At 47.7% G+C, this 13,019-nt stretch overlaps 1 protein-coding gene across 3 annotated transcripts; it reads right to left on the bottom strand.

The window, feature by feature from the left end:
• Positions 1-10,488: 10,488 nt before the first annotated feature.
• On the bottom strand, positions 10,489-12,768 carry LOC136507292 (protein IQ-DOMAIN 19-like). Of its 3 annotated transcripts, none has more exons than XM_066502063.1 (5): positions 12,583-12,768; positions 12,015-12,462; positions 11,658-11,900; positions 10,954-11,523; positions 10,489-10,850 (listed from the first exon to the last, which is right to left on the bottom strand). In XM_066502063.1, the coding sequence occupies exons 1-5, from the start codon at positions 12,708-12,710 to the stop codon at positions 10,830-10,832; spliced, it is 1,410 nt and encodes a 469-aa protein (XP_066358160.1). In that variant the 5' UTR covers positions 12,711-12,768; the 3' UTR covers positions 10,489-10,829. The 3 variants fall into 3 exon arrangements, with proteins under 3 accessions (XP_066358160.1, XP_066358171.1, XP_066358166.1); XM_066502074.1 differs by having other exon boundaries at positions 12,587-12,723; XM_066502069.1 differs by having other exon boundaries at positions 12,574-12,708.
• Positions 12,769-13,019: the final 251 nt, after the last annotated feature.

Here is a 13,019-nt window from a genome sequence, read left to right as displayed (position 1 = left end):
TGCCAGATTCTATTTTGGGTGATTACATACAAACAGAAAATAGCCTTATAACTACTTATATTCTTTTGCTATTTATAAAGTAAACTACATATGTGAAAACACTTTTCAGGTGCTGTGACCTTTGTTGCCTAGGCAGTGCAGATTTGGGATTTATTAAATGTTAAATTCATCAGATACCTCTGTTATTTGCTATAGACAAGAGGGACAGATCGAGTTAATATTTGTTTGCTCAATCATTGTTACAAAAATCCTTGCTTAGCAACCTTACTATATGGCTCTGTTTTCTCGGCTATTAACAAACAAAGAGTTGTAGTTGTTTCCATAATCATACATAGAACATGGGTATCCCAACTATTGAAGGTACCAGATTCCATAACCATGTATCGTCTGCTACTGAATTATTAGCTATCTGTGGTGTGGTCTGCTTGACCTGATTCATCTCTTTGCGTTGGTGTTCATGCTTTTCATTACTTCACATGTTCAGTTCATGTCCTTTTCGTGAGGCGCTTGTGGTTCAGACAATCTTCCGATTGCAGCAAGCCATGTTCCTGTATGTTCCTTTGATTTATTATTATTTCTGCATTTTAACATCTATTTTCCATATTTCCTTTTTTCTGCTTTGCCCTTCAGTACTTTGCTGATTGATTAAAGAAAAAAATTCCCACATAGGTTGGCTAGCCTGTTGCGAGTGCTGCTGGTAGAAATAGTCTAAACCCATCCTGCGGCATTTGGGTGAGTTCTGTAGGGAACTTTTATTATTTTTCCATTCTTCGTTCCTTGTTTATCATATCACTGTCTTCCCTTGACTCACATTATTTGTAAGGGTTGCCCCGCTGTTGGTGTTCAACACAAAATCGTGGATATCACATGATACAAACCTGGTGAATTTCCTGTGTAGCTCTTGCTTTTTTTATCACATGTGTTCTATTAACAAGAACCTGCATGGACTCTTACCTTGCATGATTATTTCTGAAAGTATGGTTCATAATTATGGAATAGTTGTTACCACCTTAGCTTACTGATTATATCCATAACATTGCAGCACAGTTCCAATTATTACTTGGTCACCTATATCTCTACATAGCCTATTTGTTAGGCTTAAACTATCTGCCTAATAGTCCACATACACAAACCAGTGTGAGGAAATGCATATCCCATGCCAGTTTTATGCCTAGCCCATTATCAAGCTTGTGCACATGCTCAAGAAGAGCATCGCTGATTGCCTTCGCCCTCTTCTAATCATGAGGTAAGGCTGGTCCTAAGCCTTATCTTGAGGGATAAATTGATTTAATATGGATTTATTAGTTCAATGAGAGGAAATGCCATTTATGTGCTATATAATGAGAATTAGTATAGTGATAGTTGACATTTTCATATATTGTTAACCCATTAGTTCAGTGATAGGTAGCGGTGGTGACAATTAGTTTAGTGAAAATGAGAGGTATGACATAATAGGTTTTAGTGTACCGAACATGAGTCGTTTGAAGAATCCTCTGCCACTGGCCTGGCGCTGGCACCTTGGGCCCTTCCTTCACTCCCATTTTGCAGGTGAGCTTTATAGAATTGGCATATACAGAAAATGTGCAGTCAGCGATAGATGTCCATTCCTAAAATGAAAATTGTAGTATTATTCTGTGTTTTGGTTCTGATTCTTAAATACATGTTTGCTGAGAGAGGGTTTCATACATAGGCCTTTTCTTTTATCAACTACATTGTCATTGCCATATACAGGAGATGTCCAGCAGGGGACAACTGTGCTTAGTTTCTATCCACATTAAAATTTGTAAAACAAAAGAAACATTTATTACCTGTATAATAATGACTTGTTATTCGCTTCACCGATTTAATTTGACTAACTTTTTAGTTTTTAGTTCTCAATAGCATGACACGGACAGAGTTCCATGAATACCCTAATCTTTTATCAATATATTATCATATCCCAAAGATGTACATCACCATGGAATAAGTGTATAGCACCCTTGGCTTTGCACAGATATTGTTATCATAGTTATGTTCTTTAGCACGCATACATAATTCTATAATCTAAAATAGAGTAAGCTCACTGCAGTTCTTTGCAGCAATAGCAAGACCTGGCCATGGCGGTGAGGAGGTTGTTGGTGGTGACGCATGTCATGGTGTCAAAGATGCAATGACAGCCTTCTTATATGTCAATGTTCCTTGTGTCTACATCTATTGGCCACATGTACTGAATCCTACATGGCCGACTTTGTCAACCTTCTGTGTGGCCTACATTGACTGCAAAGGTACATGTCCTAGCAGCATGTTCATAGGATACATGCATGAATGCTCCTAACAACTAAAGGTCATGAGATTGCTTTTCAGATTTAGACCTCTGTGAAGTTAAATGAACCACATCCATAATAAAATCCTTAATATATGAAAATATACAAGTGTACATTAAAATAACAAAATACAGAATGAATGTGCTTTAGCAGCATGCCAAACCTTTTTTTCTTTCCTTTTTTGTCATTTTTGAAGTATAAGAACTTCTGTTATGAATTTGGCGATATCAGTAGGGCCGAATTACTAAAATTTATTGCCATCCCTTTATCTGTTCATGATCGGCACCATTTTTGGAGTAGCCCTAGGTTGTCTACTGCTTACTCCTTTAACTATTGCCTAGGTTTCTTTCTTCAATTGATCGTGATGTTTTCATTACATGATGGTAATGGCTTCTCTATCTTACATGCTGGCCAAAATGACCACCCTATACTATGAACCCCATGTAGATATTTTTTTAGAAAAAACATAAATGCAGGTGCAATTGATACTTACTGGTTGTTTTTTATGGCAGTTGCCTAATTTGATTGCCATTCTCAGTGTTCTTGGGTGGTATCGTAATGTCACGCTATACTATCAGTAGCACTAACCATGTTATTGCTGAAGTGGGAAATGAAGGTGCAACGACCATCGAAGGAGCAGGTGAGGCACATGTTGCTGGGAAGAACAAGAGACGCCTGAGAAGCTTCGCGTAAAACGCCAGGAGAAGCCCACTACGAAGTACATCTATGTCAACTATCTAACAATTCTTTGCCGACAGCAAGGGCTTGTCTGGAACAAAAGAATGCAAAATAGATGAATTGGAAAAAAAAAACTAAAATAGGACACAGTGGCTAGTGAAAAACTATAGATTCTAAAACACAGATGTTTGGAATGGTTGGAAGAAGGTACAGGAATCTGAGCAAGCATAGCAAGAGTGAGAGCAAAGATTATTTCCCTTGGGTGGAGTGGAGTTTTTATTTTCTATGTCTTGCACTGCTATGATTTGTTTTCCTTTGGAATGGAACTCAAATTTGCTTAAATGTATGAGCATTGTTACTCTCCAAGATTTCAGAAATTCATAATAGACTCCATTCCAGTGCGAAATTCAGATATGTGTATGATCTGGAAATGCCGTGTCTATGATTACCACGCATAGAAAATGCCATGATCTGAAAAGTATGCAAAGTAGATGTGTCCTGCACCATATAAAAAGAACTTAAATCTTTCAGTTTGTGTGCATGACATATCTACATTAAACTCGTTCCCCTAATATTATTTTCATGCAAAAATTAAACATATATTTTTTACCGGCGCCTTAACCAGGTGATTCATCGATGCGCACAAGGGCTTCTCATAATATTATTTTCATGCAAAGATTGAACATATATTTTGTACCAGCGCCTTAATCAGGTGATTCGCTGCGCACGAATTCTTCTTTTCTGACAATGTGTCGATCTAGCCGTTGCGTGACAATGTGTCGTTGTTCTAGAAGCGGCGATAGATCCTCCTGCTTGGAGTCTCCAACCCCAAGAGATCGAATGCACTGGAGCAGTGGAGCTGATCCTGTCGCGTTAAGAGCCGGGCCCCTCTTCCTCGGCATCTCTGGTTCAGGTAGGTCCAGGCGGCTGCTAGTCTGCTACTGACCTCCACTCCGAAGCTCCGGCATCCACAATTCTAATTCCTACAGCTCGCGCCACACCGCCGCTGCGTCCTCCGCCACACCAACGGCAGACGCCCTGAACCGCACCACCGCGAAGAGGACACGAAAGACGCCCGAGAGGGCCACAGACCACAGAGACCCGCAGCTAGGGGACGTTCTTGGACCGGAACGCCTCCGCCCTCCGGCTCTGGGGACGTGCCATCGCTTGGGAAATGGAAACTAGAGGCGCGGATCAACGTCGTACGCCGAACGCACTCGGCCGTCGATCGGCACCGTGTGGTGCTGGTGCACCCGCAGCACCGGTGGCCGGTGCCCGGGTGGGGGCGCTGCCGGCACTGTGCCACAACGGTAGACGACGCACATAGCATCCTGAAAGCTCATGGCATGTGTTTGTGTGTGCTGACTTGTGTTAGAAACTAGCGAGATGGTGTCAGGAATCAGGATGGAGGAGGAATGAGTCGGAGATGGCCAGATGGGGCTTCGAGAATCTCTCGTCTTTCCAGTGGCGGGGCCGGCCTCAACTGATCATTGATCCCACTAGCGCCTGAATTATTGCCCGAAAGCTAAGGTGCAGGCTGCAGACCCAAGATCTTCTTCTTCACTTCATCTCCCTTGAGTTGTGTGTGTTGTTCATGGTGAATCCGAAAGGTCCGGCAGGGTTCGAGCGTTATGCTCATGCACTGTCGCGTGGTCCGTGCTGCAGCAACATGAAGATAATGGCGTGTGTATTGCGGTTGACTCGCGAAGGACGGGTTAGTGATCCAGTGGATATTATAATGCCTAGCCTGTTTGGAACGTAGGAATTTCACAAGAGTCAGTTTAATTTCACAGAAAAAACGCAGGAATAGAAAAAAATCCTGCATTCCAAACAGGCCCCTAATGGTGATGGGAGTTGACTGGTGATCCTGTTAGCTCCTGCGCTGATGAGAGGAACTTTGTAGAGCGTTGGTTGACGGCGTATTTTTGCGTGATAGAGAGGGGCGAGCAGAATAAAGGGGCCTCACTCTCACATGACCTGTGTAGTTTCTGTCCAAATCAGGGGGAAAGCATGAACAGAAATGGAGCATCTCGTTGGGTTCTTGGTCCCGTTTGGATGTTATAGGGTTAAAATATTATGGTATCAAGAAACCGCGGTTTTAGAATAGATGTGCAGAATCATAGTTTATACAAATGAGATCTAGAGTGGAGTTTTTAGAACTCTAAAAATAGTATAGTCTTAGCAGTAATATGATTTTAAATTCCTAAATAATATGGTTTTTAAAGCTATATAAAGTTTGTTGTATCTAAACATTTCGTGACACTCCAAAACTAAAAATGTTCTACAAAATTATTGTATTCTTCTAAAACTCCTAAAACATTGTGTATCAAAACATGGCTTTTTTTTTTCTTTCTTGGTACTAAACTACAAGTGCACTATATTCGTAAAAAAAGAAAGTGCACTACTATTCCACATGCAGCTTAAGCACAGGATTGAGGCCCAACGTTGTTGCCACACAAGGCCCAGTAATGCTGTTGCAAGGCCGGAGTTCAAACACGGCCTCGCGATTCAGTGGAGGACCTATTCCCGGGGGGAAAAGGAAATCTTGTCTAGAAAATAGCCTCTGTTTAAGCTGGTAAAAATAATATTTAAGTGATCCAAACATGATGATATACTTTGGAATGGATTATAGTAATCTAATCAGTGGATTATAATTAACTATAATTTACTTCCAACTCACTATAAGAGAATATAGTTTATAAACAACAATAATCCAACAACACTTAATCCAAGGTTTCAAACAAACCGCATTATTGCAATACAAATTCAGAATCCAGACTAACCAAAAGTGATCCACACACACAGGGGCGGAGCTTCCCATATGGCAAGGTATGGCCCTTGCCATACCTCAATTTCACTGGAACTCGTAACCCTAAATCACACCCTCTGCCATGAATGCTTGAAAGAATTCATCTCGCCACACCTCAATTTAATTACTTCCTCCGTCACTGCACACACACATGGCCTAGTATCAGAAATCCCAGAGAGGAGTTCATGGAGTCCTCGAGTTCCCCAAACAGTCCTTTCCTATATGAGAGAGCAGCCCTCAAGCCCCAAACAAAGAAATAGGGATTAGGTATAATTATTTTATTTAATTATGTCCCTGCATTCCTAATTATAAGACATTTTGTATTTAAAAAAGCTATAAAACGTTCTTATAAAAACAATGTATCTATGAGTAAGGATCTCATTGGCAAGGCTGGCCTGGTGCACCCTGTACTGACCTATGGATTACATTGCTTTAGCAAGGAGCCAAGGATCATTTACCCATGTTCGTCATCGGCTGTATGTTTCCTACTAGTCAACAGTGAGAATACGGAAGGATGCTGAAAGTCCTAGTTTGGTTTTGGTTAATTGATGAAACTTATTTAGACTAACCCTATGCTCTAAGTGTGGATTTGAGATAGGTTGGTCCAACCCATGTGGCCACATGAAATGAAATCCATGGCGGTGGTGTGGACATGTAATGATGATCAAGCTCCGGGACTTAAAAAAGAAGAAAGAGAAAAATAAAATAGGCTCAAGGCAAATGTGATATCCATAAGGCCATTTTATTTTCGGTGGTCGAGACACTATAGAGAGTGTGATCATATTTAGGATAGATGGTCGTACTATTAAGAGGGGAGCTCTTATCAGACAACTCGGTCATCTAGTGTCACTAGGTGTTGGAAAACTTGCATATGCATTTTAAGCCTAGTGCACAATCGGTGAGAAAGTGATTAACCTTTGAAAAATGATTGTGAAAATGCTAACACACTTGCACGTGATGGTGAAACACTTGGAGTGTTAGCACATTTGCAAAGGTGGTGAAAAAGGTGAAGAAAATGAGGCATTGCCAGGCTTGGTGTGCTACCCCGGGGGCACCGCCATGCTCTGTCCGGTGCACCGCCACCCCTGTGCGCGGTGACCGGCTGAGAAGGCCGAGAGGGAGGTGCTCTGGTAGGGGCACCGCCACCCTGTCTGGTGGCACCGCCACCCCTAGGGCGGTGCCCACCTGGACTCAGCCAAGAGTAAGCAAGTGGAGGGCTAACACCGAAAGTGGCAGTGTGCACCGCCACAGGCGCAACGGTGCACCGCCACCCTGTCCGGTGGCACCGCCCCTTTTCAATAGAGAGCGGGGGTTCTGAAGTTGGGCACCACCACAGTCACCGCCACCCCATGGCAGTGCACCGCCCTATTTTTCAAAGAGGAGGGAAAACGGGCAGCTGGGACGGAGTGGCACCGCCATGCCATGTCTGGTGCCACCGCCGCCTGTTCGGTGCCCGTTGGATGACCGTTGGAGGGTCGCCGCCACCCCCTGTCCGGTGACCGCACCGCCGTGTCCGGTGACCTTGCAGAAAGTTGCTCCAAGGGCTAACGACTCTATTTGCTTGTGGGCTTATAAATAGAGGTGGTGGATGGCCTTGACCACTCTCTTGGCACTTCTAACAGTTGCATACACCCTTTGAAAGCTGAGCACACCACTCCACTCACTTGCACACTTGATTTTATCATCTTGAGTGAGATTGGAGAGCCTCTAGTGCATTGCTTAGTGGTCTGCATCTTGTGGCACTAGTTAGGCGATTTGGGTTGTTGGAGATCTTGTTACTCTTGGTGTTTGCCGCACCTGGATGGCCCGGTGATTGGTGGATCATCGAGCGAAGGAAGGTGATTGTCTCCAGCTTCGATCATTGTGATAGTGAGGGGTTCTTGTGCCTTTCCTAGCAGAGCACCAAAGGCAACTCTAGTGGATTACGCGTGGCTTGTGGATCCTCATCTTGTGTTGGTTGTGCGGCACCCGGTTGTGGGTTAGGCGTGTGATGCCTATTAGCACGTGAACCTCTAAGTGAGTGAATCGCCACAACGAGGACTAGCTTGCCGGTAAGCATATGAACCTCAGAGGAAAAATTGACTGTGTCATCATTGTCTCATTGGTATTCTTTGATATTCATTGATTGATCACTTGCCACAGCAGTATATCACCTCTACCACTGTTTTGCTTTACTTTGTGTATTTACTCGTGTAGAGCCTGTGGTAGTTGTAACTAGTTGTGTAGCTTAGCTTCTTAAGTGTAATTAGTTCCTAGCTAGCTCAACTAGTGTAGAAAGTAGTGACATAGCCATTGAGCGCTTAGTGATCATAATTGACTAGAATTGTTGGTAGGTGGCTTGCAAAGCGCAACATTCGTTTCGCCTCGTTTTTATCAAACCACTTGGCTTAGTGTTGTTTTAGATTTTTTAATATCTATTTAACCCCCTCTTGCCATTAGGACCTTTTCAGATGCCTCGGCACATAAAGGAGGAGGTTCAATGAGATTTCTAGCCTTTTCCTTTTTTATTTTTTTTAAATAATTTAGTTAGTTATTAATTACTTAAATTTTTTATGGATTTTAAAAATGAAGTGCTGAGATTTGTTTGACATCTTCCCTCTTACGAGGTAAAGGGAGTACCATAGCGGGACTCTGTTGCAGGAGTATTCAAAAAAAAAAATTCAGACGTCATGGGGGAGGGGGCCATGGCCCCTGCTAGCCCCCTAGTGAATGATGTTACCTCCGTCAGGAAATCGTCGTAACGTCGATGCTCAACTTTCCTCACAAATTTCTAGATGGCCACCTCCACCAATTGTTTTCCCATCATTGAAGGTGTAGCATGAAGTGTGCATATGTAGACAGCCCCAAATCCGCCTTTCCCAAGCTGCATTGTCTTGTGGAAGTTTCTGTGGCCTTTCTGATCTCGGTACAGGCAACCTTGGTCGGCACCCCGTGGAGGTTCAGCATGGTTTGGATAAGGTTGAGATTGTCCTCCTCCTTCTTCCACCTCCTGTATTTCGAGTTGTAAGTATACAACCCACACGTCTGTTCGGCAGGACTGAAAAATACTGTTCCGACTGATTGTTGTGAGATAAAAATACTGTTCAATAGTGTTTTTATGAGGTGGCTGGCCAGCCGAACACAGAAATTATGTGGCAGCGGTTCTCCGTCTCTGCAAATATGTACCCAGATGGCAGGTGATGCTAGCAGAGACGTGGCCGCCGACAACATTGCGAGATGTAGTAGCGTTGGGCCTGGGCAGGATGGAGCATCAGCTGGCATTATCCAGTGGCGCTGGGGCATATGCACCTCCACCTCCATGCCAAAATTATTCCTCGTGAACCGGTAGCCAGGAAGTTTATGGACAGAATAGCTCAGGTTGAGCTTCCTAGCTGATCCGGGTCGGTGCCGGAGCATCTGCACGATTTCGGGAGGCAGCAACAGAGCAGCAAGTATAAGAGAAACTGGATAGTGGATAGACAAAGCACACCTGATAAAGCCATGTATGGTATGAACTGTGCAGCCGGCCGATCGGGCTCGCATGGTAGCTCAATGCTTTCTTACAAAGCTATAGTCGTTGGCCTGCTTAGCACTAGCTAGCAGTGGTTGCTCTTTATGAAGTAGTATATTTATTGGCCGGACTGGATAGTCCCAGTCGGAAACGAATGTGCGAACATAATTTTTGACTACTTGTACTGCACACATGCTTTAGCGCAAGGCCAATGATATAGCCTGCTGCTGGCAGTATAGAACTTTGCAGCCAATCTCTTAGTTCACTAATACAAAAAAAAAAACTCGGGCTATGGGGTGTGTTGGGGGGGGGGGGGGGGGGGGGGGAGGGTGGGGGGGGGGTGGTGGGGGGGATGGGTGGGGGGGGGGGGGTGGGGGGGGGGGGGGGGGGGTCAGACACCCCCCGAGCTCTTTTGCTTATGTAGAAAGACTCTCACTTCAACACCGAGAAACTCCCGAACCCTATTCCTCGCAGCCCGTACACAGGGGCCTGTTATACCCGACGAGTGGGCGAGATCCTTTAACCTGTGTCTTTGTGAACGAGGACATGAGGGAATTTTTTTTAAAACCTCCGACCCTCGAGATCGCCCCCGAGGGGGTTCGAACCCAGGTCGGCAGGGTGGGAGCCGGACATCCTCTCCATCTGAATTAGGAGTCGTTCCCTCAATCTACTAATATAGTAGTTAGCTCCTGCTAAAAAAATAGTTAACTCTTCACTATTAAAATATAGTTCACTTGTCTCTCATAAAAGTTCCTAGTTCTTATGTCTAAGCGTGTTATTAACTTATAGCCCGCTTCTTCTCTCTCCTCTCATCTCTTCTCTCCTCAACACATAATATATTTACCCTTTACTATATTTGCTCTTAGGCCCACTAACCAGCCCCAGGTTTTATGCATGCGTTTCTTTCTAGCTGTGGTTTCTCATGATCCAGAAGGTGCAAGAGGTTTTGATGAGGACCATTGCGAACCACAACTTTTAATCATGTTTAACTCCCAATGATTCATGATACTAGCACAGTACACACGCTTCGCTGCGTGCGGGCGTTGCACGTGTTTGTTTGAAGGGAAAGAATGAAAAGAAGGGGAAAAAAGGAAAAAGAACCGTAAAAAAAGGAAAAGGAAAAAAAAAAGGGGGGGGGGGGGGGGGACTAAAAAAAAAAGTGAACAGTATTGAACAGTGCAACGCGGGCAGTCAATTGTGCGTGGCCATTACATTACATGCGATCACATTAACAACGGTATAAACTCCTGCTTCTTGGCAGCTGAACATTGCTCCACGAGGGTTTGCAAGCAAACCTTATTACATTTTGTGTACATGTATACGTTTATACTAGTACCCAATACCTGCAAACGATCACAAGTGGGCTACAAAAATGTACACTTTCAAACGCGACTGTATGTGGTATGAACTGGCGTACTGCACACCAACAGATCACAAACATTTCATTTCTTTGAAGCTCCCGACGAAGAATAATCCAGGATCATTCGAAGAACAGAAGCTAGCAGCATCCATCCATGGCGTACGCCGGATCGCCAGGAACACGAACTCCTCAGTACAGGCCACGGCGCACCTGGAGCAGCAAGAGGAGACAAGGACTCTGTCACGATCATGTCACAGCAAGCCAGTACGATCATGTCGCGCGCCTTTATTTTTTTTCTCACTCTGTCACTCACCTCGAAGCCGAGGAGTGACCGCGTCCGGCTGTAGACGGTGGCGGCGGTGAGCACGGAGCTGGTGGAGCCGCACTCGCTGTCCTTGAGCGACGCGGTGGAGACGTCGAGCCTGGCGCCCGACGACCACGGGGATGAGTAATGGCCGGCCCCGCGCGGCGCGGCGCCGGCCAGAGACGACGAGCGCTGCATCTTGGCGGTGGCCCTGGGCGGCGTCCCTTTCCTCCGGCTGGGCAGCCGCTCCAGCGCGTCGGTGCGCTGGCGGGGCGCGCTCTGGGACCGCGCCTTGGCGCGGGACGACTCCGTGTTGGCCATGTAGCCCGGGCACGCCTCCGACGCCTGATGCCGCGGGCTGCTCCGCGCCGTGTTGGCCACCGAGAACTCGTCGAAGTGGCCGCTATACGCCCGCGGGCTCATCAGCTCCGTCACCGCCGACGGCGCCGGGGAGGACCGGCCGGCGTGGTGGTCGGCGAAGAGCTGCCTGTCCTTCCCCGCGCTCCGGCTCCGCCGCACGGGCTCCCCGACGTCCACCTCCACGATCTTGGCGTTCTCCTCGCACGACCTGTCCATCTCCTGCTCCGTTCGTCGTTGACATCAGGAATTCAGGACACGGGAGCGTATCAGACAGACGAGATTTAGTCGCTGGCAGGCGCCGTGGATGGATTAATTGATTGATCGATCAATGCAACTGCATGGTCGTTGCTTACGTAGAAGCGGCTGTGCCTCGGGTGCTGCGGCGACTGCCGTGGTCTGGGCGGCGTCGGGTGGTGGTTGTGGTGGTGGTCATGGTGCTGGAGCGCGAGCATGCGCTGTGCCCGCAGGTGGGACTGCGCGGCGAGGAGCGCCTGCATGCAGCGGAGCGTGGCGTTGGCCTGCTTCCGCACCAGCTGCCCCCGCACCAGAGCTTGCAGCTTCACGATGCCCCTCAGCGCGCACAGAGCCGTCCGCGCCTGCCACGCGACGCCAGACGAGTCGGTCGTGTCGCATGACGCGTTATCCAAAAAAATCTGCAATCTCTTTTTTTCTGAAACAGAAGTAAGGAATGCGCGGTACGGAGTAGGTACCAGATAGCCTCTGAAGGTGGCCTGGATCCTGACGGCGGCGGCGTCCTCGACGAGGCACGGCGGCAGTGCCATGCGCGGCGCCCCGCGGGAGGACAGGCGCGCCACGGCGGCGGCGGCGTGCGCGGCGGCCACCGCCGCGTCAGCTGCGGCCGCGGTCGCCACGGCCACCGCCACGGCGTGCTTCTTCTGGTCGAACTCGACGCCCGGCGCCGGGAAACCAAGTGATCCCTGGTCCTGGTCCGGCCCGCCGCGCCCCGCCGCATCGACGGCCTTCCCTTCCTGCTCCGCCGGGGGGCGCCTGAAGCTCCACCGCTTGTCCTTGGGGGCCGCCGGCGGATCCACGGCCTGCGGCGGCCTGTCCTTCTTGCCCGACAGGAAGCTCCGGAGCCAGCGCCCCGCCTTCCGCATGCTTGTCGACGCCTGCCTCTGCCTCGGTCGCTCACCGCAACTGCAAGCAACGGACGTACGCTGGCATCAGACGGGGCGCCGTGTACATACATTGCATTTGCAATTTGCATAACGTATAGTTTGGCGTGATCGATCCAAGGTGAGCACCCACCTGACCTACCTGCCTGGGGATGAGAATGCCGGATGCGACGAGGGAGGGCAGCGGGCAACGACCGCGAGGACCGGCTCAACGCTCCGGTCAGCCGCGGGGAGCTGCCGGCCACGTGAAGCGGGTGGCCGCGCGAACATGGGCGTGAGCAGGTGCAGGTCAGCAGCACCTCGCGCGCTTTCGGCTGTCAGAATCTTTTTTTAATACCGGACCGGGGACGGGGATGCGGCAGCATTATTGCAACTGTGGGCGTGTCCGTGTCAATCATTCACGCATCCGTCCCCGGGCGGACACAGTGCGAAGCGTGAGCTGTGTGTGCGAGCGACGACGATCCATTGGCTTGTCAGCTCGTCCGTGTCCGTCCTTTCTATCTATTATTCGTTCTGCCTTCATCAGGCCTCTGAACCTGCAATCCTACGTGCTCCGATCCATCTCTTCTTCTCGAGTTC

This window comes from Miscanthus floridulus, chromosome 1 (genome assembly GCF_019320115.1).
Source record: "Miscanthus floridulus cultivar M001 chromosome 1, ASM1932011v1, whole genome shotgun sequence".
Classification (NCBI taxonomy): Eukaryota; Viridiplantae; Streptophyta; class Magnoliopsida; order Poales; family Poaceae; genus Miscanthus; species Miscanthus floridulus.
Note: the sequence above shows the minus strand (reverse complement) of the source record. Positions and strands in the feature narration are given on the sequence as shown.